This window comes from Felis catus, chromosome B4 (genome assembly GCF_018350175.1).
Source record: "Felis catus isolate Fca126 chromosome B4, F.catus_Fca126_mat1.0, whole genome shotgun sequence".
NCBI lineage: Eukaryota > Metazoa > Chordata > Mammalia > Carnivora > Felidae > Felis > Felis catus.
The window spans coordinates 72,123,180-72,150,584 of record NC_058374.1 but is presented as its reverse complement, the minus strand read 5'-3'; the positions used below and the strand labels follow the sequence as shown (position 1 = coordinate 72,150,584).

At 38.3% G+C, this 27,405-nt stretch overlaps 1 protein-coding gene across 4 annotated transcripts in view; it reads left to right on the top strand.

Annotated features, from left to right (window-relative positions):
- The window catches only part of NELL2 (neural EGFL like 2), a 390,253-nt gene that overhangs the window by 52,570 nt on the left and 310,278 nt on the right, over positions 1-27,405 (top strand). For 2 of the 4 annotated variants that reach the window (XM_045061670.1, XM_023256973.2), the window contains 2 exons: positions 8,484-8,569; positions 9,011-9,139. In XM_045061670.1, the coding sequence (XP_044917605.1) occupies positions 8,515-8,569; positions 9,011-9,139 (184 nt within the window). In that variant the 5' untranslated portion in view covers positions 8,484-8,514. Of the gene's footprint in view, positions 1-7,625; positions 7,743-7,932; positions 8,082-8,483; positions 8,570-9,010; positions 9,140-27,405 lie in introns of those variants that run through there. The other 2 variants (XM_019834835.2, XM_011283881.4) reach the window with 2 other exon arrangements.

The following is a 27,405-nucleotide window of genomic DNA, read 5'->3' as shown; positions in this document are numbered from 1 at the left end:
TCTACGTTCTATTTTGTTTTTGTTTTTCGTTGTCTTTGGTTTTGGTATGAGTAATGCTAGTCTTTTAAAAAGAGTTGAGAATTGTTCCTACCTCTTCTATTTTGTGGAAGATTTGTGTCTTCCTGATGTTATTTCTTATTTAAATGTTTGGTGGAATTTGGCATTGGAATTATCTGGGACTAGAGATTGCCATTGATTATGAGAGAGGAATGTAAGAAGTTTCTAAATAGAATTGTGGATTTGTCAGTTGCTTCCTTCAGTTCTGTCACCATTTCTCTAGGGCAAATGCTTCATATATTTTGAAGCTTTGCTATTATGTGCAGACACACTTATGATTATTATGTCTTCTTGTAAATTCATCCTTTTATTGTTGTGTAATGTACCTCTTTTTTCCCTGGTAATTTTCTTTGATCTGAAGTTTACTTTTTTGACATTAATATAACCACTTGAACTTTCTTTTGATTGATGATTGCATAGTATATTTTTTTCTTATTCCTTTTGCCTTAAAGTTACCACATTATATTTTAAATGAATTTTTTTAATAGCATATAGTTGTGTTATATTTTTCAAGTTCATTCTGACAACCATGGTCTTTTAATTGTTGTGTTTAAACCACTTATATTTAATGCCATTATTGATATGTTTGGATTTTGGTCTACAATTTTATTATTTCTTTTGTCTCTATTCCTTCTACTTGTCTTAACCCTTTCCTGCCTTCTTCAAGTTATTTGAATATTTTTTCATATTCCAGGTCATCTATTGTACCTCTTAACTATATCTTTGTATAACTTTTTAAATTAATGTTCTAGAGAATAAAATATACTACTTAATTTTTCCTGTCTACTTAGAGTTCATATGTTACCACTTCAATTAGAATATAGAAACTTTACCACCATATTGGTTCCTTTATCCTCATCTCTTTATGTTGTGATTGTTTTATACATTAAATATATATACTTTGAAACCCCTTTAGACAATTTTACTTTATTAAATTAATTTATATTTTTTAATATTTATTTTTGAGAGAGAGAGACAGCATGAGCAGGGGAGGGGCAGAGAGATAGGGAGACACAGAATCTCAAGCAGGCTCCAGGCTCTGAGCTGTCAGCACAGAGACAGATGATAGCTTAAACTCATAAACCACGAGATCATGACCTGATCTGAAGTTGGACACTTAATGGACTGAGTCACCCAGGTGCCCCTCCCTTTAGACAATTTTAAAATAATTCTTTCAATCAGTATGATAACCAGAAGAATGTCTCTTTATAAATGTCCACACCCTAATCCCCAGAACCTGTGAATATGTCCCCTGGCATGAAAAAGGACTTTGTACAAATGATTAAGGGTAAGGGCCTTCAGGTGGAGGAATTATCCTAGATTATCCAGATGACCCCAATGTCAGCATATAAGTGCTTAAAAGCTGAGGGCCTTTCCAAACTGTAGTCAGAGAAACAGAGGATGCACTGTCAGAAGGATTTAGTCTGCTGTTGCTGGCTTTGAAGATGGAAGGGGGTAATGAGCCAAGGAATGCACTCTCTAGAAGTTGAAAAAGGGTTTTCCTAGAGACTTCAGAAAGGAATACAACCTTATCAACACTTTGAGCTTAGCCTGATGAGACCAGTATCAGATTTATGACCTACAGAAGTGTAAGATCGTAAATTTGTATTATTTTAAGCTGCTAAATTTGTGGTTGTTATACCAGCAATAGAAAATGAATACAACCATCAAACATATTTTACAATACTCAAGAAAAGAATAGTCTATTATGTTTACCTAGATATTTACCATTTCTGTTGCTATTTCTTGATTTCTGATATGCTAGTTGTCTTTCAGTTATCATTTCCATTCTGTTTGAAGAACTTCCTGTAGCAATTCTTTCAAAGTAGTCCTGCTGACAACCAGTTCTTTCAGATTTTCTTCATCTGAGAATATTTTTTTCCTTCATCTTTATTCCTGAAGGATATTTTCACCAGATACAGAATTCTGGGATGACAGTATTCTTGAACACTTTAAAAAATGAAATTCCCCTCCATCTAGCCTTTGTGGTTTCTGATGAGAAGTCTGTATTCGTTTAAATTGTTGCTTCCCTATAAATAATGTGTCGTTTTTCTCTGATTGCTTTCAATGTTTTTTCCTTTGTGATAGTTTTCTTTTTTTATTGTTTTCAGCAGTTTAATTATGATATGGTTGGTCATGGATAACTTTGAGTTTATCCTCTTGGGATTTACTGAGCTCCTTGAATCCACAAGTTTACATATTTTGACAAACTCAAGGAGTCTTAGGCCATTATTTCTTGAAATACTTATTTTGGTATTGACCTCTCTCGGGATTCTGATGAAATAGTGTCCTTTTGATTTCATCTCACAAATTACTGCTGCTATATTAATTAAAAAAATTGTTCCCTCTGTTGTTCAGATTGGATAATTTCAATTGACCTATCAAGCTCACTCTTTCCTCTGTCATCTCTAGTACTGAGCTCATTTTAATGAGTTTAAAATTTTTGGTTATTATGCTTTTCAGGTCTAAAATTTCTACTTTTATTTATTTGCTACCACTTTCTGTCTTCTTATTTGTTTCAAGAGTATTTGCCTTTATTTTTTGGGAGCATTTTTGTAATAGCTCTTTAATGTCTTTTTTTTAAAAAATAAATTCCAATGTCTGTGTCATCTTGGCATTAGTGTTTGTTGATTATGTTTTTCTCATGTAAGTTGAAATTTCCCTGGTTTTTCATATGCTAAATAATTTCAGATTATATCCTGAATATTTTAATTTTGTTTATTTATTTATTTTGAGAGAGAGAGAGAGAGAGTGAGAGAATAAGAGAGACAGAGAGCAAGAGAGAGAATTCCAAGTAGGGTTCTCAAGGTCAGCACGGAGCCTGATGTGGGGCTCACCCTCACGGACCATGAGATCATGACCTGAGCTGAGATCAAGAGTCAGACGCTTAACTGACTGAGCCACCCAGGCACCCCCTGAATATTTTAATATTATGTTATGAGACTCTGAGTTTTGTTCAGTACTATAGAGAATGTCTTTTTTTTTTCTTTCTTTCTTTCTTTTTTTTTTTTTTTCAAGCAGGCAAATGCCTCAATTGGATTTAGACTGCAAATTTTGACTAGCCTTTTATAGGCAGTCTGTGACTTGGGTGGTGGTTTATTCTTAGAAGTACTCAGTGCCAGTATGGTTGTACTTCAAACTCTGGTCTTCTTTCTCAGTTTGCCTGCTGCTATTTAATTTTCTGAGTCCTCAAATACTACATGCATTCTGTCCAGATTCGATAGCATTCAATGGGAGAGAGAGAGGGGAGTGTGCTTATTCCCTCTTACCCAGAATTAGAATCTCATATCTTTAACTTTTGAAAGATTTTTACTTGTTGCTTAAATATTTCCTATAACAGTGTCTGCTTCCATTCTCTCTAGTCTCTTATTCCATATCTTTTAACTAGTTTGTGTTGGATCTTCTAACTCTAATATTCATAGATTTTTTTGTGTGTTTCATCTTATCATTCTTGGTGCATTCTCAGTTCTCAATTTTTGTTCTCCACTTTTTTTGTTCATTAATTTTCAGGTCTATTTTATCTGCTGCTTTTTTTATGGCCATTTTTTTAAAGTTTATTTATTAAATTTTGAGAGGGAGAGAAAGAAAGCGGGGGAGGGGCAGAGAAAGGGGGAGAAAGAGAATCCCAAGCAGGCTCCCTACTGTCAGCCTGGAGCCCAATGCAGGCCTCAACTCACAAACCACGAGATCATAACCTGAGCCAAAACCAAGAGTCAGGTGCTGAACTGACTAAGCCACCCAGGTGCCCCCAGCCAATGTTTTTTAAATATTGTTTTTAAATATACCTGTATTTCCAGAAGTTCTATTTGATTTCCTTTGAAATCTGCCTAATCTTTTCTCATACAATTCTATTCTTTCATTATTTTTTTGTATTCCTTCACAAAAAAATTTAATCATTTAACATACATATTTTATACTTTCACATTTTTATGATATTCTGAGTTCATGAGATACTAATGGTCTTTTTCTGTGTGGTGTCTCCTGACTGTCTTTCATGGTACTTTATTCCAGTGTTGTTGTTGTTGTTGTTGTTGTTGTTGTTGTTGTTATTATTATTAATATTATTATATTGTGATCTTATCCTCATCAGAAATTTTCCTCACATGCTAGATGTGCTGGAAGGTCCCTTAATAGAAGTTTTACATTTTCTTCTTCAGGACACTCTGTGGGTCTTATTCTAATTTCTGTCTGTAGAATTCCTACACCAGTAGGGAGTGTAATTTTATACTGTGTGTCTGCAAGTGGCAATGCTTGAGCTTTGACATTTATTATAGATGACTTTATTTTCCACCTGTGGTCATGTGCAGCTGAAAGGCACTTTTGTCACATCTTAGACAAATGTACAAAATTTTTTAAAGTTTCTTTTTATATGCAGTATAATCCTTCAAAGCTTCCTATTTTTATCAGAGGGACCATTAACACCTTCACCTCTTCTGGCTTTGGCCATAATTCATTGTTTCCAGTTCTTGTGTGGATATTAAAATCCTACCCCATTGTCTTAGGGCCCCCATTGAGTCTGAAGCCCTATGTCCTGCCCTCACCCAATCATTGAATTGGCTACTTCTTTCTCTGCCAATCTCCAGCTACTTTTTTCCTCATAGCATCTGAGAATTTTCTTTCTTCTTTTTTTTTTAAACTTTTTTTAATGTTTTATTTATTTTTGAGACAGAGAGAGACAGAGAATGAGCAGGGGACGGTGCAGAGGGAGAGGGAGACAGAGAATCCAAAGCAGGCTCCAGGCTCTGAGCTGTCAGCACAGAACCCAATGCAGGGCTCGAACTCACAAACTGCGAGATCATGACCTGAGCCGAAGTCGGATGCCCAACCGACAGAGGCACCCAGGAGCCCCTCTTTCTTCTTATGAATAAAAAAATATTAAACATTTTGTTTAGGTTTGTATATGGTAGAAGGGAACCCTTTCAGGGTCAGTAGAATCTATTATTTCAATTGAATTTTTCATTATGTGGTATTTACCTTAGTTTTCTGTGAATGCTGAAACAAATTGCCACAAAGTTAGTGGATTAAAACTGCAAAAATTTATTATAGTTCTGTAGCTCAAAAGCTTCAAATGAATCTCACTGGACTAAAATCAAGGTATTGGCAGGGTTCTGTTCTGCTCCAAGGATGTAGGGGGAATCCTTTTTCTCATATTTTCCAGCTTCTTGAGGCTGTGCACTGACATACCTAGGCTCATGGTCCTTCTGTAGTCTTCCATCTGCATAGACAGCAACAGCAAAACAAATTCTTCTCATTTTAGGCCACTCTGAACTCTTCTGCCATTCTCTTGCACATGTAAAGACTTTTGTGATTTTATTGGTCACATCCAAACAATCCAGGATAATCTATTTTAAAGTCACCTGAATAGAAATCGTAATTCCATCCTCAACCTTAAATCCCTTTACTAGGCAAGGTAACATTCACGAGTTCTAGTGATTAGGACAAGTATTTTTGGAGGGTGGGGAAGCCCATTATTATGCCTCCCACAGTGACTTCAAGCAAACGTTTTGACATTATCTGAAGGAAGTTTCAGTGTATGCTGATTTAATACATAAGGCAACGACAACATAAAGGAAGATAAAAGGACCAATATCCTGGTCAAGTTTCCACATTCCAATGGAAGTGGTAGCATAGAGACTACCTCATACTTCATCTACCATAGAGGAGATGGTGAAAAGTTAAGTATGTATGTTGTATTCCCTAGAGCATCAATTTAAGAAGCTACACAAAAAGGTATAATTACAGGACCTATAGATAAAATGAAATATTGAAAATACTGGCATTAAGTGGATAGAGACCAGGGATGCTATTAATCATCTTACAAGGCACAGGACAGTCCTAGCAAAGAAGTGTCCAACCTTAAAATGTCCATAGCTCTAAAGTTGAGAACCCCTACCCAGGCTGATAACCCTGCCGTACCTAATACAATGACTCACTTTTCTTACAGGTTTCCAAAGCTTTATACTTTAGTTTTATAGAAATAGCTCACTCTTCTCTGTCTCTCTCTGTAGTCATATTTTAATGGCTTCCATGACTTTAATTAGGTCACATAATTATAGTAGCAGTTTCAACTGCAATAATTTTGGATACGAAATACCACTCTTCTGGAGAGAGCATAAGTGGGGGGGGGGGGCTAGAGATAAGCTTACTGACCATCAGCTTTCAGCATATAAGAGGTGAGCATCAGAGAGATTGGAGAGTATTCCTGATTCTGTGATTTGGTTGAGTACTTATAGGTTGGGACAACTTCTACATGTAAATATGTATGTATATGTATATTTACCTTTCCTTCTTATTAGAATATTAAATAATTCCATTATCTGAAATTTATGTAACATTTATAGATACTTATTACAATCCAATATTTTTGATGTACTCCTATAGAAAAATCTTTATTTTCCTGATGAATAATTTCCTTTGAATTGATCAATTCAACTAGATTATGGTTTTTTTTTTTCAAATTTAGGAAGTTTCATACAATACTTCATGTAAGTACTGGAATATTTCTTTCTTAAACTTTAAAAAATTTCAAATAGATTTAAGTGGAAAATTTGATAGAGAAAATTAAAAATTAAACTGAAAAAATGTCCAGATTCTGTTTTTTTCCTTAAAAATTACAAGAATAGAGCTAAAACATCCCCCTCATCCCATTATAGTATAATATAGTACATATTTCTCTACTGGAGACTCAGACTGTACCCTATAGTTATTTTGGTAACTAGCTGTGCAGCATCCTGTTAGAGAATTCAGAATCTATTTGGATGGAAGGTTAAGAAACTTAATCTTTGGAGCAATTAACATTTTAATCACTTTTGAAATTCTTTTCAATATGGGCATTGAATTTTGTTATTTGAGATTTACCTCAGAATTTTAGGGCTGTGTTGAAAAATATGTGCAATTGACCTTGAATGTACTTTTGTGCGTTGAGAATTAGACCTCAAATGACCTCGCTGTTATGGTCCTAGCGTGTAGGTGGGAAGGGTGTGTAGAGCCTGCTTGAGTGCTTGAGTGTGGTCAACAATGGGCGGGGGGCGCTCTTCTTTTTTGCCCAGGCTCTGCCTTCCGCTTATTTCTCTCCTCTCTCTCTGCTCTCTTTCTCTTATGCATGCATGGATCCATCCATCCATCCATCCATCCATCCGTCCGTCCATCCATCCATCCATTTATCCACCTACCTATCATTTCTTCTTTTCAGCGTGGACAGGCACACTCGCTCTGCTGCCCTTGTCTCCTGCTGTGTGCTGGTTCTGGAGAACCAAGAGTCCGGTTCTCGGCGCTGTTTGGCAGGGGGCGCTCTAGGTCCCGGAGCTGTCCAGCAGTTCCAGGATAAGTTCTCCCCGACGCCTTCCGTTTCTGGGAAGCTCTCCAGCGCCCCGCCCCGGGCAGGGAACCTCTCCGCTAGGGCTCGCAGGGATTTCCAGGCTCTCCTCCTGCCTCCCCCTGTCTCTCTCTACTTCGTCCGGCCCCACCAGGAGCGTCTAGTTGGCTTTGGCAGCCCTCCGCCTCATGCCCCAGAGAGGGAGTTCCTTTTCCAGTCCCCGGGGCTGTTTCGGAGCCCAGTACACAATACGCGGGCTTCCCTCCTTTGCCTAAAGGGCGGGCGAGCGCGTCTCCTAGCCTTGCCTTCTGCGACTGGGTGGTCCTTTCTCTCCCGTCTGTCTTTCAAGACACGCGTCCCAAATCAAGGGGTGAGAGCAAAGACCGCCCATCAACTTAGCACCTTGAATTTAGATCTTTCGATCCCGAAAGGAGGTTGGCTTCCCCGGGGCCAGCGAGTGAGGGCGGGGGGCGGGGGGGGGGGGGATAGGAGGGCGGGGCTGCAGCAGCTCCGGGGCTCGCTAGACGGGGCTTGGAGACCAAGGAGCCCCGTGCTGGAGAGGGACGCGGAGCGCCTGGCCTCGCCCCCGGCGGTCCCTCCCCACTCCTGGTCTCCCCGCCTCCCCGGGCCTGCCCCTCCCGCCCCGGGGGAGCCGTCTCTCCTCCGCGCGTCTCCGGCGCTCTCTCCATTGTCTCTGCTTTTACAACAGGTTCGCGCGGTGGGGAAGACGGGCGGGTGCGGGGCAGCCTCAGCCCCGGCTTTCTTGGGGCCGCCTCCCTTCCTCTGGGGGTGTCGTGACTTCGGCTGCTTTTATTCAGCTCCGGAGCTAATTCCCCGGCGGAGCAGCCCCCGGGCGAGCTCGACCCCTCCCTCTGGGCCCCCGGCTCTGCCGGCGCTGCCGCCTCGGCTCTGCGTGTGGGAATGATGTGCGCATTGGAGGGTCCAAGTTCTTCACGTGCCTGGGGTGTCCTCCCATTTTTTTCTTAGGGAACCAATTCATATTAATCCTACTAATCAGTAAATGCGAGGCAGCGGCAGGAGACACAAACGCTATTTTCCCGCTTGATTCCGAGAACCTCTTCGATTTTTATTTTTATTTTTATTTTTAAAGAGGGAGACGATGGACTGAGCAGATCCACACCATGGAGTCTCGGGTCTTACTGAGAACATTCTGTTTGATCTTCGGTCTCGGAGCAGGTGAGTGGCCCAGAGATGGGGCGGGGGATGGGATGGCCCCCGCCTGGGGGCAGCCGGAGCTGGTTGGGGACGCCTTGCTTTTCCTCAATCCGAAGTAGGTCTGGAGTGGGAAGCTTGGAGTAGGGGGTGGGTTTGCATTTGGATTTTTCTGTGCTTGCCTTGGAGACGCTAGGGCGGGTCACACCCCTAGTCCGGGGTCTGAGGGCCGAGGGGGAACTTTGCACCGAGAGGGGTTTAAAGTAGGTCAGGGAAATGGGACTGGGTGCTCCGCTATTTAAAGCTTGGCTGCTGATCTCAGGTAAGGCTTCGCACGGCGGAGGAGGGAGTCGCCTCTCTCATCAGTTCCCAATTATTATCTCTTAGACTCGGTTCTTTGCTGCCCTGGAGGAAGAGGCTTGCATTTTGATGGAGGTTTTTCTTTCTCCCCCACCCTCCCACCAGTTTGGGGGCTTGGTGTGGACCCCTCTCTACAGATTGACGTCTTAACAGAGTTAGAACTTGGGGAGTCCACGACTGGAGTGCGCCAGGTCCCCGGGCTGCATAATGGGACGAAAGCCTTTCTCTTTCAAGGTATGGAGTGCGCGCCGAGTCCCCAGTGCGGTTTCAGTTCCGATAACCCAGGAGGGAGTTGGCCTCGCAGCTCCTCCTAACTTCTGTATTGCCTCATGGATGATGACAGTAATCTGGACCTGAGATATGGAGGGGTTAACGTGACAGACACACACCTTCCATCTCTTTTTAAGTGGTTTGGTTTTTCTCCCCTCCCGCCCCCACCTCCTTACTTTGTACTCTTGCCAGTTCTAATGGATAGTTCCTTAATTACTGTACAGAAACTCCGATGGCAGATGGTTGATTTTAGAGTCTGGGGAACAATGAATTATAGCACAAACGCCTCATTTGGGTGAAATTGATTTAGGTAGAAAATAGGATAGCTTAATCTTAGTTAAGACACTGCTCTCTGAAAGTTCCAGGTACAATGGTGCCTGGTTGGGAAGAATTTCTTTATGTGGAGTAGCTTTCTGGAAAAATGAATACCTCTCAATAATTTTATCTACTGTATATCACAAACATACTATATGTAAAACGATTTCTTATTGAAAGATCACGATTCTACTCTAACAATGTCAAGAGAAAGAATAATAATCTCTTAAATATGATTTTGAAAATCTTTCAAATAAATTTTAATTCAAAGGTATATCTTGTATCACCATTAATTGTATACTTAATATAATAAAACTTTTCTTTTAAGTCAGTGGACGTTGGCCATACACGAATGTCGACATTATAATTTATATATAAAAGTATAGTTTGAAGCAAATTCCAATACATCAAGCTGTCACCTTTGATTTACCAAAGCTTTTGAATATTGCTTGATTTGTGGAAAGATGTAATATGAGATTCTAAAAGGTAGCTAAACACATACAGAAAGATTCGTTTCATATATTGTGAAGTACAGATGAAGGCAAAAGAGAAATGAAGTTTGGTGTAACATAGCTGATGAACTGACTAAGCTAGCCACCCTGAGTTTTCTTGTGTGATTTTGGTGCCATGGCTTCATAATTACTAAAGAGTTGGATGTGCAAAATAAAACCACTTCAGCAAATCTGCCACCAAGAAACAGAAATAAAATAAAACTTGAATGTCTCTGTAGTGGTGTTGTTGCCTGACATAGCCAGTATGTGTCACCATGGACAGTAGCACTAAAGCTTACAACGGGAAAAGGAGGAAATTGACATGTGCTGCAGTTATTTAAAACAAGCTTACTCTTATAAAAATGTAATTTTCTGTTTTAATTATGGTGAGCCCACTAACTATTTCTATTGTGATAAATATTTGTGATGATGTTTTATTTACTTAAACGTCTTTTGGGGGGAGGGGTAGAGGTGCAGCCTAGCTATCGAATCCTTTAAAAAGAATGACTAAATCTAATAAAGGAAATAAAACTAGACTGTCAGCAAAATTCACAATGTGGAAGAGAAGTGTCATTAGGGATAAGCTTCTGGTCTTTTCTTCCTTTTTTCTTCTTTTTAAAACCTCTGATTTTCAGTCCCTGTGAACTGGAAGCGAAGTTATTTCAGGACTGCTAATTTGAGTAACTGAAAAGCTTTACAGAAGCTAACGCTCCTAATAAACAAATGATGTTGAAGTGCCCTTAAAATTTCCAAAGCTCCTTTAAATTGTACTAGTGTTCATAGTTTTCTCAGAAGAGTATCTGAGCTGTCACAACTAGAAACCTTCAGGACTGTGATTTTATGTTCTCATGCTAGGCAATTAGACAATTTCTAGGAAATAGTCTCAAGGCACAAATATCTTTTCCTGGTTACTTTTTTTAAAGCAATATTTAGTATTCATCTTTATTTAAATTGCCAGTTCATCAAGGTTGGCATTGTGTTGCAAATGAATTGTCCATTGTAACTACTTATCAATGCATATCAATGAATTGATTTTATTTCCTTGTTGGTACTAAGCCCTGCACTGAGTAAATGCCTAACAAATCTAGTTTTTGAGAACTGAAGATGTAAAATTTCATTTCCTGCCAAATTATGAGCTTTATTTCATATAGCCAATCAATCAGCAAGTATTTGCTACCTGCTGTGTTCTCAGTAGGCATATGTTACTGATCTATTGATTATGCTCTACTAACTTCTTTTATTCTGAGATTTAGATTATCAATTGACAACAGGTGGATCTTTGGCTCTGCTTGGTAGTTCTGCATTACCTTGGAAATATCTTTTCTCTGCTATTAGAAAATATTGTTAAGAAGCCACTTCTAACTCCTGCTTCACGGGGATTCCATGGCTTTTAGAGAGACAAAAGCTTTTAGACTCTGAAGATTTGATGGATTTGATTTATGGTCAATTGAGGGTGTTGCAGATATTTTCGTATAGTGTGTCAAATATCATAGCAGGATGGTAACAAATTACAAAACTTGTGAGATGCTCTCAGATTTCACATGAACCTATCAGATAAGTTACTTTGTGCTATCAAATATGTTCTATATAGATGGAAGAGATTTTGAACCATTAAATTTCTCCTGCAGTAATAAAACCATCTTCTTTTGTCTCTTAGCTTTAAAATAAAGAAATCTCAGCATATAATTTCCCAATGATTTTTGCTCGTTTAATATTGCTTCTCCTTTTGACTACTTCATTATTCTCTGTGGTGCTATTTAAGATGCTTGTAATTCAGTGCTTTTTGAAACTATAAATAACTTTTGTAAGTTATTGTGCAATATGAATCTATATTAATAATTATATTTTATTATATATGATAATAAAAGCAAGTGGGAATATATTTCCAAGTCATATCTGGTTTTTATCATAATAGCAACTGTATCACTAAAAATTTAGTATCACTAAAATTGTTTTGTTGTTGTTGAAATTTGATTTGTAGCTGAATTGGAAACTGAAGTAAGAAGATGCTAAATTAGATCATCCTTTAATAAATGTGGCTTTTTATGTGTGCCAGTTATAATCATTTTCAAAAGGAAAAAGTATCCAAGCAACAGTTTGGAATCTACATCAAAATCTAAGTATTTCTAGCTTCAGTCTGACTCATAGCCACAAAAATATATTACATTTTTAAAAAATAGAGGACTGAATGCTGACAATGAAAAAGACCTCTGAAGGCTTGTAAAGAGTTCTGAAATCTTAAGGACTAGTGTAATTGTAGATAGAATTCTACCTACTTACCTTGTTTAAAGTCTAGGAAATATTTGTAATGATAATGTTCTTTCTTCTCTGTACATGGGAGACTAAGAAAGAGAGCATAAGAAACACAGTTCTAGCACTTTCTAGCAATGTTAGCATGATTTTTAGATCTTTGGTTTTAACACTTTCTTTGGCCAGATTCCCAAAGTTGATAGTTTCATCTGTTGGTTTAATAAAATTTCTTTTAAGGTGTTCACAGATTTTATGATATCATTAATCCCCGCAAGAGAAGTAAGATAAAATCAAAGCGTATTTTCTTCCTGAGTTGGTAATTTAAAAATAAGCTTAGTAGTTATTTTTTTTTAAAGAGCTTTAAGATTTTAAAGGGGAAAAAAAACGTCCACAAGCCTACTCTTAGGTCAGTATTTAAAAACAGGACTGAAATTGGGCATTTGGTGTTAGGCCATTGACTTTATTAGGTAAAGGTAGCTGCATTAAGGAAAGCAAGCTTGCAATGAGTATTTGTCAATATGATGGTCAGTGGACATCCATGGACTAGGGACAGTGGTCATTGGTGCCCCAATAGAATAGAATAACACAGTGACAAAGAGATGGGCTTAGAAGTCAAGATAGACCCAAGTGGAATCTCATTAGTTGTTTTACTATGGTAAAGTTACTCAATTTCTCTGAATTTCAGCACCCTCAATTATAAAATTAATGTTGTTATCGGGATTAAAGGAGATATGTTTATTCATTTAAATAAATTTTTGTTGTGCAGTTGTATTCTGCTAGGTGTTAGGCATGAAGCAAAGGAATAAGTTAGAACTTTACTTTCAGAGTGTCTTAAAGATAGTCATTAAATAAATATTTACATAGATAATAATTTAATCACTGTTAAGGTAAATGCTATGAAGAAAAACTAAGAGTGCAATGGGAATCTATTATCTAGGGAGTCACAGGATCAGGGAGACTATCTTTGAAGAAGAGTCATTTAAGCTGATAGCTGAAGGATACTTAGTCTGTAGAAGAGGGGCTATGGGGATTCAGAGAGGGAGAATCACAGAGACAAAGGAAATAGCATGAACCAAGATCCCAAGCCTGGAATGAGCATTGTGCATTTGAAAAAAATGGAAGAAATTCAGAGTAGTGGAAGCATACGGTTGTGATATGAAATGATCACAAATGAAGAGAGCAGAGACCAGATTACAGGGTAGGCCATGTTAATAGAAGAGAATTGAAAATTTGTCATTACATAAAGATATATTGTGGTAGGCAGAATAATGCTTCCTCAAAGATGTTCATGTCCTGATACTAGGAACCTGATACTGTGTTATGTTACCTGTCAAGAGGAAATTAAGATGTATGTAGAGTTGCGGTTGGTAATCAACTGACCTTAGGGTAAGAACTATTCTGGATTCTATGGTTAGTCCCCATGTAATCACAAAGGTCCTTTAGATCTGGAAGAGGGAGCCAGAAGAGTCAGTGTCAGTGATGCAATGAGAGAATGACTCAACCTGCCATTGCTGCCTTTGAAGATAAAAGTAGGCCATGAGCCAAAGAGTGTGGGCAGTCCTGAGAAGGTGAAAAAGGCAAGAAAATGGATTTTCCCTTAGAGTGTCCAGCGCTGCTGACACTTGATTTTAGCCCATTTCTGACCTCCAGAACTGTGAGATAATAAATTGTGTTGACTGAAGTCACTAAGCTTGTGGTGATTTTTTATAGCAGCAATAGGAAACTAGTACAGATTTTGATATGTGGACATGGGGGCTGCTGTAAGAAATACCCAAAAATGTGGAAGTGGCTTTGCAATTGGGAAATGGGCATAGACTCGCAGAATTTTGAAGAGCATTATAGGAAAACCTAGATTGTCTTGAATAGACTGTTAGGAACAATATGGTGATGGCAATTCTACTAGGAAGGATTTAGAAGAAAATGAAAAGTGTGGTAGAGAAATCCTAAATCACCTTAGAGAATTCTTAAATTGTCATGAACTGTGGGTTATGTGGACGTTAAAGACACTTGCCCCTGGGAGCTTAGATAGAAATCAGGAACATGCTATTGCAAACTGGAGGAAAGGGGATCCTTGTTATATAGTGGCAGAAAGCTTAGCTAAATTGTGTCCTGCAGTTATGTGCAAAGTAAAGCTTGTAAATATGAACTTAGGTATTTAGCTGCGTTGATTTATGTGCATATTATTGAAGGTGCAGCCTGGGTTTTTCGTACTGCTTCCTCTAGTAAAAAGTGAGAGGAGAGAGGCAGATTGAAGGAAAAACTATTAAGCAGAATGAAACCAGAACTTGATATTTGGGAAATTCTCAGCCTCCCAGATTGAAAATGATGCTAAAGTGAGGAGATTCATTGTCAGGAATGCCTGCCTTGGAGAGAAAGCCGATGGTTTTCTAGGGAAAACGTTTTGCTAGGGTCTCAGAAGTAAGGTCAGAGTACTCAGTCACATAGAGGGCTCTTTGAAGAAATTGAACATGCAACTCATGGATTCCCTCAAACATCTCAGCAGAAGCCAGTTACAGAGATAAATGTAGCCAAGAAATATCTGTGGAGGAGCCTCTTGTCTAATGGAGTAAATCACCATGACACATATGGGGGGACCCATGTGGTTCTTGAGAATACTATACCAGCAAAAATGCAACTGGCTGGGCCTGAAAAGGGAAGTGAGGATGTAGTAAAAGAAGGTTGTTGATCCCTAAAATTCTACAAGCAAGAAACAAGCTGATTAATCTACTCAGCTGCAAACACGAACCACCTTTTATGAAAAAATAAGGTTGACTAAGAGGGTACAACTGAGAGCCCAGAAGGCACAGCTGAGATCCCAGAGGGTGGAGCCAAGGACCACAGAGGATTATTCCTAGACTTTGAAATCAAATATAATTTGCCTAGCTGGATTTCAAAGTTGCATGAGTCTGATGTCTAATTTTTAAACTTCTATTTTCTCTCTTTTTGCATGGGAATGTCTATAATTATTATCCCATGTCTATTGCACCATTGTATTTTGGGAACAGACATCTTGTTTCTTGAGCTTGACAGGTTCACAGATGGAGAGGAACTGTGCCTCGGAATGGATGGTACCCAAGGCCTCATTTGTACCTGATTTAGGTGTTGACATTTGGGGCTTTTGAATTGATAAGATTTAGACCAGATTTAAACTTCGAGTTGATATTCTACTGAGTTGAGACTTTGGGGACTTTTGGATAGAGTGAATATATTTTGCATGTGGGATGCATATGAATCTTTGGGTGTGAAAGACGGGCTGTTGTAGGCTGAATAACGGTCTCCCAACCGTTTACATACTAAACCCTCAGAACCTGTAAATATAGTATGTTACTTGGCAAGGGGGGGGATTAAGGTTACAAAAGCAATTAAGGTTGGTAGGGCGTCCAGTGGCTCAACTGGTTAAGCGTCTGACTCTTTATTTTGGCTCAGGTCATGATCTCACAGTTCATGGGTTCAAGCCCCAAGTTGGGCTCTGTGCTGAGTCTGCTTGGGATTCTCTCTCTCTCTCTGTCTGTCTCTCACTGCCCCTCCTCAGCTCATGTGCACTTGCTCTCTCTCAAAATAAACCAACATTTTAAAAAAAGAAGTAGTTAAGGTTGCTAATCAGGTGACGTCAAATATGGAGATTATCCTGGATTATCTGAGTGGGTCCCATGTAATCGTAAGGATACCTTAATTTACGGAAGAGGGAGGTAGAGGCATCAGTGTCAGTGTGATGCATTGTGAGAAAGACTTGATAGGTCATTGCTGGTTTTGAAGTTGGAAGCTGGTTGTGAGCCAAGGAATGTGGGAAGCTCCTAGAAGCTATAAAACGCAAAAAAAAAAAAAAAAAAAAAAAAGGATTTTTCTTTTAGAACTTCTAGGAGAAACACAGCCCTGCAAACACCTTGATTTTAGCCTAATGAATTCATTTTGGACTTCTGACGCTCAGAACTGTGAAATAATAAATTTGCATTGATTCAGCCATTAAAGTGATATGTTACAGCAACCATAGGAAACTAATATATATGTTAAACATTAGCATCCATTTGTTTTGTAACTGAATTAAATTTTATTTTGAGCCCTCCCTCTACTATGCATGAGAGTGTGTTTGTAGGGTTGTTGGAAACTTGAATTAGCTGGTTAAAGTTATGTTAGTCATTTGTAGTTTAAAATAGTTTCTGGGGCATCTGGGTGGCTCAGTTGGTTAAGCGTCTGACTTAGGCTCAGGTCATAACCTCACGATTTGTGAGTTTGATGCCCACAGGGGGCTCTGTGTTGACAGGGCGGAGCTTGGAGCCTGCTTCAGAGTCTGTGCCTCCCTCTCTCTCTGCCCCTCCCCTGCTCCCTCACTCACTCGCTCTCTCTCTCAAAAATAAATAAACGTTAGAAAAAATTAAAATAATTTCTTAACGTGTAAAGTCAGAGGCTTCATACTGAATGCTGAGTCTTTAAGAAATTCTCTCTATCGTTTAGCTATGAGATCATTCTGGGAGCAAAGAACAAAATCAAGCACCAGGCTTTTTGATTGTATTTATTTAAAAAAATTTTTTTTAACGTTTACTTATTTTTGAGACAGAGAGAGACAGAGCATGAACGGGGGAGGGTCAGAGAGAGAGGGAAGCACAGAATCCGAAACAGGCTCCAGGCTCTGAGCAGGTCAGCACAGAGCCCGACGCGGGGCTCGAACTCACGGACCGCGAGATCATGACCTGAGCCTAAGTCGGCCGCCCAACCGACTGAGCCACCCAGGCGCCCCCATTGTATTTATTTTTTAAAAATAGACCCTTTCTCCCTCAAAAGGTTAATTCAGAAGTGGAGGGGGGAAAATTAGCATGAATATTTTAGAAGCAGAATGGATAACACTTAGCATGGTGTTTGGCACCCAGTAAGTGTGGTAGGCATAATTATGGGCAGGCGCAAGCATAACTGATAGTCTTTATCAAAAGTGCCAGGGATTTCTGTGGGATGCCAACTAGGTTTGGTTTGGGAGGAGCTGGAGCAGTCTTGACAATCTCCAACAAGTGGATGACTTTGAATGTCATGGCTGAGGCATACCCTGGATAGCAGTTAAAGTGAAGAGGCTCCACCTTTCTTTTCCTTTATTCCATCTCCCACTGGCTCCTTGTCCTCATGTTGGTCCAGTCTTGCAGACACCTACCCTCTTTCCCATTCTTGTTAATACCTGCCTATAATTCAATACCTGCTAACTGATAACTTAGGTATCAGACATTAAGGCCTTACAGTATGATATGTCTCCTGTTGATTTTACTTCAATTCTATTAGTTGTTTTTTTTTGTTTGTTTGTTTTGTTTTTTACTGCAGTGCTTTTGTGTATAAGAATGGGGCACACAGTATAATGGGGGGGATGTTTACATAAAATATTAGAGGAGGTAAAATAGGAACTGAGATTTAATTACAAATAGTGAAGAAGATGATGGACATTGAAGAGGGCATCTTTTGGGATGAGCACTGGGTGTTGTATGGAAACCAATTTGACAATAAATTTCATATATTAAAAAAATAAAAAAAAATACTGAAGAAGAAAGTTTGGGACTTTATCTTAAAGAATGAAGCTAAAAACTATGAAAATTATATGTCTCAGTATATATATGGCAGAATGTATGTAATCATTTAACTGAGTTAAAAACAGAGCAAATAGAGCAAAATCAAGTGTTGTGTGTGTGTGTGTGTGTGTGTGTGTGTGTGTGTGTGTGTTTGCAAAAACATGTGAAGGCTCTCTCTTTATCCTTTTAATGCAAAACCATTATGTTTTGATGTTTGTCATAATGGTAAAATTTTTATTTTTTATTTTTATCTACCTGTGTCAGACCACCAGAAGTTAGTGCCTTTGTGTGTCATTTGAGCACTTTTCTCACATGGTTTTTTATAGACTCTGTGAAAATTTTCATCTTTTGCTAGCTAGGTTTCAGTTAGAATCAACATTGAAGAGGTAGATATATGTGCAAACTCATTTTATAAGCAAATGCTTTATTAGTGGATATTTTTTGTAATGATGACTTTTGTTTCACTCTGTAAACTCATTTGTTGAAACTCAGAAATGGGCCAGTGTAATTAAAAAGAACTAGGGAGAGAGCTGGTGGGAAGAAAAGTGGAGCCTGACTCTTCCCTTTCCTGTTTGGCCTGCTGCCAGCCATTGGGCCCTCGGACAATAGTTTACCGAGTCATTCTTAATGGTGCCTCTGCTGACATTCTTCATTCTGGGGAAAGGATGGGGAACCCAGGCAACCACATATCTTTCCCTACAAAGGGAGGATTTAGAATGAGGACAGCAGACCACTGCTCTGAAAAGTCCTACTCTAATGGCCTGGACATAGGGAAGAAATGATGGAAGGGACTGTAAATTCATAGTGAGACGCAGTAGTAGTTGGGTCCATGGACTCCAGAGCTGGACATGTTGTGTTTGAATCCTTTGTTCACTAGTTGCATGACCTTGATCTTGTTCCTTAACTAATCTCTGATATAAAAGCAGCACTACTTCTTAGAGTTGATGTGTAGATAGATTGTGGATGAAACTGTGTCTGACATTTACCAAACATCTAATGTATGTTAAGTATTTTTTTTGATTTTTGAATTAGCTTAGCAGCAAACCATGCTCCTTGGATTATTTTAGGGGCTTCCTGGTAGAAGCGGTGGGTTTTGTGAGGGAGCTGAGGTGAAGTGATTTTCACATGAGGCAGAGAAGACACATGAAGGTAAACTGAAGTGGGGGAGAAACCGGCCCTGAAACATCTTCTGTTCTGTTTTTAATGTCTTGGTTCTACGGGTGGAAGAGAATATGCAGATGTGGGTGGAGAGGAATGAGAACACATGGCAGATTTGGAGAGGAAGGAGTGTAATTTGCCCTGTTGCACCACTGTTCAGAAGTGGGGGGACCAGAGAGAAAACCCACAAAAGAAGATTCATAGCATAGCTCCTCTGTAGGCACCCAAACATACTACTTTCTCGGCATATTGAAGGTTTAGCTTAGTGTTTGAGTTGTGACAAGTGTTAGCAGTTCTGAGGAACAAATGACATCATGGGGGCATTACTTGGCTCTGTTGGGGTAAGCTTAGCTTTCCTCGGCAAGGTGGGAACTGGTGGTGGAGGATAATATTTCAGGAGTCTTCAACGTTAGCCCAGGAGCCAGTGTTAATGTTGACAGAACTGTTGGGGTGGTCTTGTGGATCCTCTGTGAATTGGGGTCACTTTCCTTCCATTTCCTGCTACTTCTTTGGCTTCTTCTCTTGAGTATCTTGCTGGCATATATTCTTTATTTCTATAGCCCAGAGTCCCTGTGTCAAATTTTTATCCCAGTAGCCCCCTGAGACCCTGGTCTTGAGTGACTTGCTGTATTGTTTCCCTATTAAGACTGTAAGATCCCTAGGGAACTGGTCATGCTCTATGTTTCTTCTGGCCACCAACAACTCTATGTCAGTTCCTTCTCTGGTTCTTCCTGATTTTTTTTTCCTTTTACATATTATTCAGGAGTCAGCTAAGCTGTCACTTTGACTACAAATCCTTCCTTTGGTGGAATTATTGTTTCTTCCTCTGTGTTCTCTTAGCATCTTCTATTAAAACAACCATCTCACTGTATTACTTTATTAAAGCTTTCTTCTTTTTATGTAAAAAAAATCTGACCAGTTTTCTTTTCGTTGTTACCACTTTCCTGATCCAAGCCGCCACTATACGCTGGATTACTGCGGTAGGCTCTTATGTGGTCTTCCTGCTTATGCTTTTGCTCCTCTGTAGGCTGTTCTCAACAGAGTTGCCAGAGTGATCTTTTATTATTTTTATTTTTTAAATGTTTATTTATTTATTTTGCCAGTGAGGGGTGCAGAGAGAGGGGAGAGAGAATCCCAAGCAGGCTCTGTGCTGTCAGCAGAGATCCTGACCCAGGGCTCTATCTCAGGAACTGTGAGATTATGACCTGAGCCGAAATCAGGAGTTGGACGCTTAACTCACTGAACCACCCTGGCACTCCCAGAGCAATCTTTTAAAAATGCAATGCACATCATGTTACTGGCTTGTCCCATTCAGTGGTTCTTCATTTCACTCAAAAGGTGAAGTTCTTATTATGCCCTACAAAGACCTGCCTGATCAATTCCACCACCCCATTACTTTTCCGGCCTAATCAGTTCATCCCTCCCTTTGCTCACTTTGCTTTAACTCCACCGGTTTCCTTGCTGTTCCTCAAACAGGCCAGTTACTCTTCTGCCTCAGGGCCTTTGCACTGTCTGTTTGCCTGGAATTCTCCCCCGCCCCATATATCTGCATGTTTTCCCCTATCCTTCAAATGTTTTCCCTAATATCAGTTTTTTAAAATAAGGCCTACTCTTACCACTGAGTAAAATTTCAGGTAGTCCTATACCTCACAAGTACTCTTGATACTCCTTGTTCTGATTTGTTAGTGTTCGTAGCATTTATCATCTAACATGTAATACATGTTATACACTTATATATCATTTGCTATAATTTGTTTATCATCTGTCTCTCCTGCTAGAAATTAAGCTCAATAAGAACAGGGATTTTTGAATGCTTTATTCACTGATATGTAACCCAACTGTCTAGCATACAGTAAGAACTCTATGAAAATTTGTCCCATGGATGTATTTATTTTGCTGACTAGTTTGTGATCTCTTTAAGGCTTGTTTCTTCTTGTAGTGTCCTATCATGGCAGCATATAATGTGCTCAGGCAAATATCGGTAAGTGAATATTTGTGGCATTGAATTGAGTCCAAGTATTCACTGCAGATCTGACTTTTTTGAGGTGACATTGTTATGTTTTATATTTATGTAACTTTAAAGAAGGCTAAAGAACTCTTCTTTTGAGTCAAAACACCTACTACTTTCTTCTTTAGTCATGGGAAAAAGGTAAGAAGGTTGAAAGACATGGAGAAAAGGTAGTTCTGCTTAACTTAGTTCTCTGAATTATTCTGAGAGGTCTCTTCTGCATTCTAAAATAGAGTGTGGTGCAGAGGAAATATAAGCATGTTGAGGAATGTAGACATCCCTATGGTTGTTGACAGTGAGAGTTTACAATTTGAGTCTGAAGTATTGTGAATTCAGCATTTAGCAGAGGTGCTCGTATTCATTTGAAAAGTACTGAGAAACATTTCAAAGGCAAATAAGGATTAATTTGGATTATGTATGCTGTAGTACTTCTCACTACTGCAAGTAAACCAAACTGGAGTACGTCCAGAGGAAAGCAACCAGGTAGTTGAAAGCTTTGGAAACCATGTCAGATGAGGAATGGTTGAAAGAGCTTGGAATTCAGAATTTTTAGCCTGGACAATAAAAGATAGTGGAGATATGACTTTTTTTAAATTTACATATTGGGAGGATAGTCATGTATAAGGGGACTTAGATTTATTTTGTGTTGCTCTAGAGCAGTGATTCCCAAATGTCAACCTGATGATCAATGGTTTATTGACTGCCTTGTTAAAAATGACTCCCTGACCTTCCTACACTAACTAAATCCATATCTCTGGGGGTGCATCCTAGGAACCTATATTTAAAAAAATTCTGTGATTTTGATGTTCAGCCAAGTTTATGAACCATTTTCTAGAATTGAGCCATCCTATAAATATAGTAGCTACTAGCTATGAGTAGCTATGGAGTACTAGAAATGTGGCGAATACAAACTGCAATGCAATGCAAGTATAAAAATACATACAGGGTACTAAGACAGCATAAAAAGAAATGTAAAATATCAATACTTTTGTATTGATTATATGTTGAAATAATATTTCTGGATATATTGGTCAAATAGATATATTATTAAAATTAAAATCACCTGTTTCAGTCATTAAAATTAGCTATCCATCCATTTATCCATTCCATTCAATAAACACACTTCTAATAATATTCAAAGAGAGTTCAAATGACCTATTTTAGGAAAAAGGTTCCAGTGGGGTGGGGGTGAGGATTAGACTAGATACTTTCCAAGGTCACTTTAGTTCCTACTGAAATTAGTCTCTTTTCCCTTTGAATTAACTGTTCATTTTATTGTAACCTCTGATGTCCAGAACATCTTTTTCATCTACCTGATAATCCTTAACACTCTCGTCAGAACATTACCTTTTCAAAAGGATCTTGGATCATTCCACTGCTCTTATTAAAGTTTTCTACTGAGAGATATCCTGTCATTTACTGCTGTGTATCTGTTTTATAAATATGTGCATGTGTGTCTGTTTTATAAATGTTCATTCTTAATGGTAGTGATCCACATTAGTTCTTCCATAAACCGGTGTTTTAGTATTTAATCTATTTTGCTTGTCTATTTAAGTAGAGAATCCCCTAGGCAAGCACTATGTCTAATTCTGTATTCTTACAGTCTAACATATTGTACTGATGGACCATTAAATGTCCCAGAAAAAGTGCCAAATAGATTAAGTATTTCAGAGAGGAACATAACCTGTATTTTTAGAACTTATTTAAATTTCCAGCAGTAATTGGTAGCTGAACATCCTCACTATGAGTTGTGTGTGTTGACATATACTTGTAAATGAGCAGGGCTCTTCCTAGAGACTGACAGGTTGTTAAAAAGAAAATAAAAAAGGTATATAAAAATGGTTGGTCTGTGCTACCAATGAGATGCAGTGCTCTGATAGTCCCTGAATGTTGAACCTGTCGACTTTGGAGGAGAACATTTTGTTCACTAATGTGGTTTGCTGTATCCTTCCTATATTTCATCAAATTGCTAATTATACTATAAATATAGATTCTTTTAAAGTGTCTGAGTACTCCAGAGAGACAGCTTATTTTATGATACTATCATTCATATGTTTGTTCTTCCTTCAGAGGCTGATTTTCAAAAGTTCTGTTGAAATGTAAGTATTAGTGTTATTGCTTTTGTTAATACTTTCCATCCCCTGATGTTCAGAGTGAATTTATATAGGATGCTTAATGGATAATTTAATTCAAGCATCTTAGGGAAATATTGTGACTCTAGGCTTTATGTTTTTGCCTTTCAAATGAAAACTGAGGGACTTTTCACGATAGAAGAAGAAACATTATATACAAGTAAAGGGGAGAAATGCTTTAAAATATCTGAAAGAAGGGATTGTTGAATCCAAATTTTAGTCCAAAGAATCCAAACTTGGGCTTGTGTGGGGTTTTAGTACACTTAGTGTTTCATTATTATTATGAAAGAAAACACACAAATGACTTTACCACATCCTTTTACTTCAAGTTCAAAGGTCACAAATTGGAACTCATTTTAATTAGACTTTTAACATTTCTTAATTTTTTTTTGTAATATTTATTTATTTTTGAGACAGGGAGAGACAGCATGAACGGGGGAGGGTCAGAGAGAGAGGGAGACACAGAATCTGAAACAGACTCCAGGCTCTGAGCTGTCAGCACAGAGCCAGATGTGGGGCTCGAACTCACGGACCACGAGATCATGATCTGAGCCGAAGTCGGACGCTTAACCGATTGAGCCACCTAGGCGCCCCAGAGTTTTAACATTTCTAACTCAAATCTAGGTCTCCATTTACCATATCCTTTACCAAATTCTTCCTGAAGTGCATCACTAATTTCTATAGTAAACAATAATCCTGAAGAGACAGGACAGTGTTTTAAGTTATACTTTTTAGAAGACTATTATGTTATGCGTTGAAGTGAAGGATTGTTTGAAGTTTAAACGGATTGGGTATAAGAACTTGAGCTGGACCGGGAAGTTGCAGTATGGGAAGTTGCAAGAAGTCGGCCCTGCAAAGGGAAAGAAAAGAACACAGAAAGGATGTGTGTTCATTGCCACTCACCTTGAAGGCACTAAGACTCTATGCAGAGGTCAATTTTTAAAAGTCGCTACAAAAATTTCATTATCCTTATCATAAATGTTTCTCTACAACAAAGCGTCTCATAGTAGATTTTCATCCCTTTGCTGCTGTGGGTCCAATTTTTAATAATTGGTTGCATTTACAGTGAAAATAGTGTAATTTAAATTGTTCTTTGATAACACACTTCCAAATTAGAACATGTTTCAGAGACTAATGGAAAAAAATGAGTGTTCACTCTGTGAATTATTGACCAGGCAGGAAACTGTCAAGTGGGGAAGAACCCACCTATTTAATGGATGATTACTTTTTCTTATTTTGGTCAGCAAATTAGTAAAGTCAGAGGGCGAAGTTGGGAGCAGGCCAGACAGGCTGTGGAAACTTGCAGGCTCAGTCTTATTTCTAAAACTTCACAGGACTGATGTTAATTACACAGGCATCAGACAAGAAAAAGTAAGGTTTTAAGTAAATAATATCCTAGCTGCCTTATGAAGAAACTGGAGCCATCTGTGTGTAACAAAGCTTTTCTCTCATGGGAAAATATAGACTAGAGGAACAAATGCAGAGCTACCTCATTTCAGACTTTCTGAAGTTATTATATAACCATGCAACAAATGTGTACTACTGAGAGATATTGGAGGATTCATTTTCTTCCCACACTATCTTAATGGAAGGAGTTGGTAAGGAAAATACAATTTGTTAACATTTTTTTTTTCAATCTTGTATGTTGATATATGACTCCACAGAAGGGAAATATCAAATCATTAAATTGAAATGGAGTGTTTCAGGTAAAAGTCTATTAAAAAAAAGAGGAAATCAAATGCTCTGTTGATGTTGATGACTATTACACAGTGAACACATATATGACTCCACAGAAGGGAAATATCAAATCATTAAATTGAAATAGAGTGTTTCAGGTAAAAGTCTATTAAAAAAAAGAGGAAATCAAATGCTCTGTTGATGTTGATGACTATTACACAGTGAACACATTTATATTTTAGTGGATTAAATGAAAGGACTCAAGATAAATCTATACATCAGAGGGGACAATGGGAAGTGTGAAAGAAATGTTTTCAGTTCTCACTGCAAGAGAGACTTGTTTTTAATTAAAGTAAAATGGAATGTACTTCCAAACAAAAGATCAAGTGTTTTTGAAAGGTGAAATCTGTCCTTGTGGCATTGTAGATAATTGAGGAAGAGCAAGATATGGCATAAGACTCCACAAAACAGATTCAGCTGTCAGGATGTGATGCATGAAAAGACCTGGGTACTGCTGGCTCTGGAACTGGGTCTCTCTGGCGCAGATTGATGCTAACATTTGAAACTGAAATAGGCCATTTTGCACATGGTGCATCATCCTTCTCTAGGAGAAATGGGGCTTATAATAAATGTTAATCAGCCACTATTCCCTCCTCCAGATAGACTCGTTAAGCATTTTTGCATTTTGATTTTGAAAGCACTATTATCTTTGGAGCTATAGTTTAATTTTATCTGTAGCTATAGCTGTAAATAAAAAAATTACTGGTAAAAAGTGAGAATCACAGCAAAGGGGCGCCTGGGTGGCTCAGTTAGTTGAGCATCCGACTTCGGCTCAGGTCATGATCTCTTGGTTTGTGAGTTCAAGCCCCGCATCGGGCTCTCTGTGGTCAGTGCAGGGCCTGCTTTGGATCCTCTGTTCCCTTCTCTCTCAGCCCCTCCCTCATGGGCATGCTCTTTCTCTCTCTCTCTCTCTCTCTCTCTCTCTCTCTCTCTCTCTTTCTCAAAAATAAACATTAAAAAAAAGAAGATGACAGCAAAATCATAAGCAGGATGCTAGAAAAGATTGAAACAAGGTAATATTTGACTTCATCTATATCATTCTGTTTAATATTACCATGTACTAACAGTGGTTGGTTGCTGGTTGGTTATTTTTTTTAATGTACATTTCTTGTTATTGACAATCTTGCAATCATTAGCAAAGAATACAAATATGGACCTGTCTGAAATTTTATTCCATTTACTTTTTCACATTATTCTGAAAGAAAATGCATAGCAATGATTTTACCAAATCTCTTACCAAATTCTTCCTGAAGTTTACCATTAATACATATTTATGAGTGTGAATTCTTTACTCCTCTTGATTTATGGTGATGGGTGGTGGTGGATGGGTGAGTTTGGAAGACTAACCCAATCAGATGTTGTGTACTATTTCCAGGACAGTAGTGTGCTGACCAAATTTCTTTAGTATTTCTATTATAAACAATAACTGTTTAGGGCTCCCTTGTTGATTCTTTGAACAAAAGAGGAAGCACTGCTGAATTACTCGATTAATATGATATGGATAGCATTCTAGCCTAATTTCATTCATAGTCTTATAATGTACATGTAATAGAGATATTTTAAGGATACTGTCTGTGAGATAGACTCCCACATTTTCCTTTTTTTTTTTTTTTTTTTTTTTTTTTTATTATTATTTATTTTTGGGACAGAGAGAGACAGAGCATGAACGGGGGAGGGGCAGAGAGAGAGGGAGACACAGAATCAGAAACAGGCTCCAGGCTCTGAGCCATCAGCCCAGAGCCTGACGCGGGGCTCGAACTCACGGACCGCGAGATCGTGACCTGGCTGAAGTCGGACGCTTAACCGACTGCGCCACCCAGGCGCCCCTCTCCCACATTTTCCTAATAACCCCAAAAGCAAAATCCTATTTGTTTCACCTAATCTCTTCATCTGGATTCACCACTTTCCTCCTAAATATCACTTTCTTCTTCCTGATCTCTTTGACTGTTCTCTTTCATTGATATCTGTGTTATTGTCATCATCGTCACAGGTTTATAGAGTTCCTACAGGCTCCATTTAATGGTGTTGCCAGGGCTTTGTTGCAAGTCCCTATCATTTCAAATTATTTATTCATTTTATTACTCTTATCTTGTATTTCAAGTTGGTAAATTTTGCAATAACTGAGAAATTCAAGTTTTATAAACTTACTTTATTCAATGAGCTGTATCAATTCCTTCTGGTGTTAACTTTTTACAGAATAAAGCATTGTTATTTTGTATTCATACTCCCTTTGATAAATGAAGGCTTACTCTCTCTCAATGTAATCTTTAAAATTATAACAAATAGCCTTTAATAATGATTTGTTTACAAAATGATTACTATAGCTTTAGAGCAAATCAAAATATTTTTAAAATGTACTGATACCATTAAAAAATTACCAAGCAGTGTATAGAGTAGACATTCTTCTTACTCCATCTCTTACACTTTTCCACTTATACAGAGACTTCTTATACTTAATTCATTTTTCTACTGTTGGAATTATTTATGTCAACATTACTTGTACAATCAGGAAAAAATAATATATTTTTAGAACCATTAAGTTAGTAGTTTTTTCTCTCAAAATGATCATTATTCCCTATGGAATTAGGTCCATCTA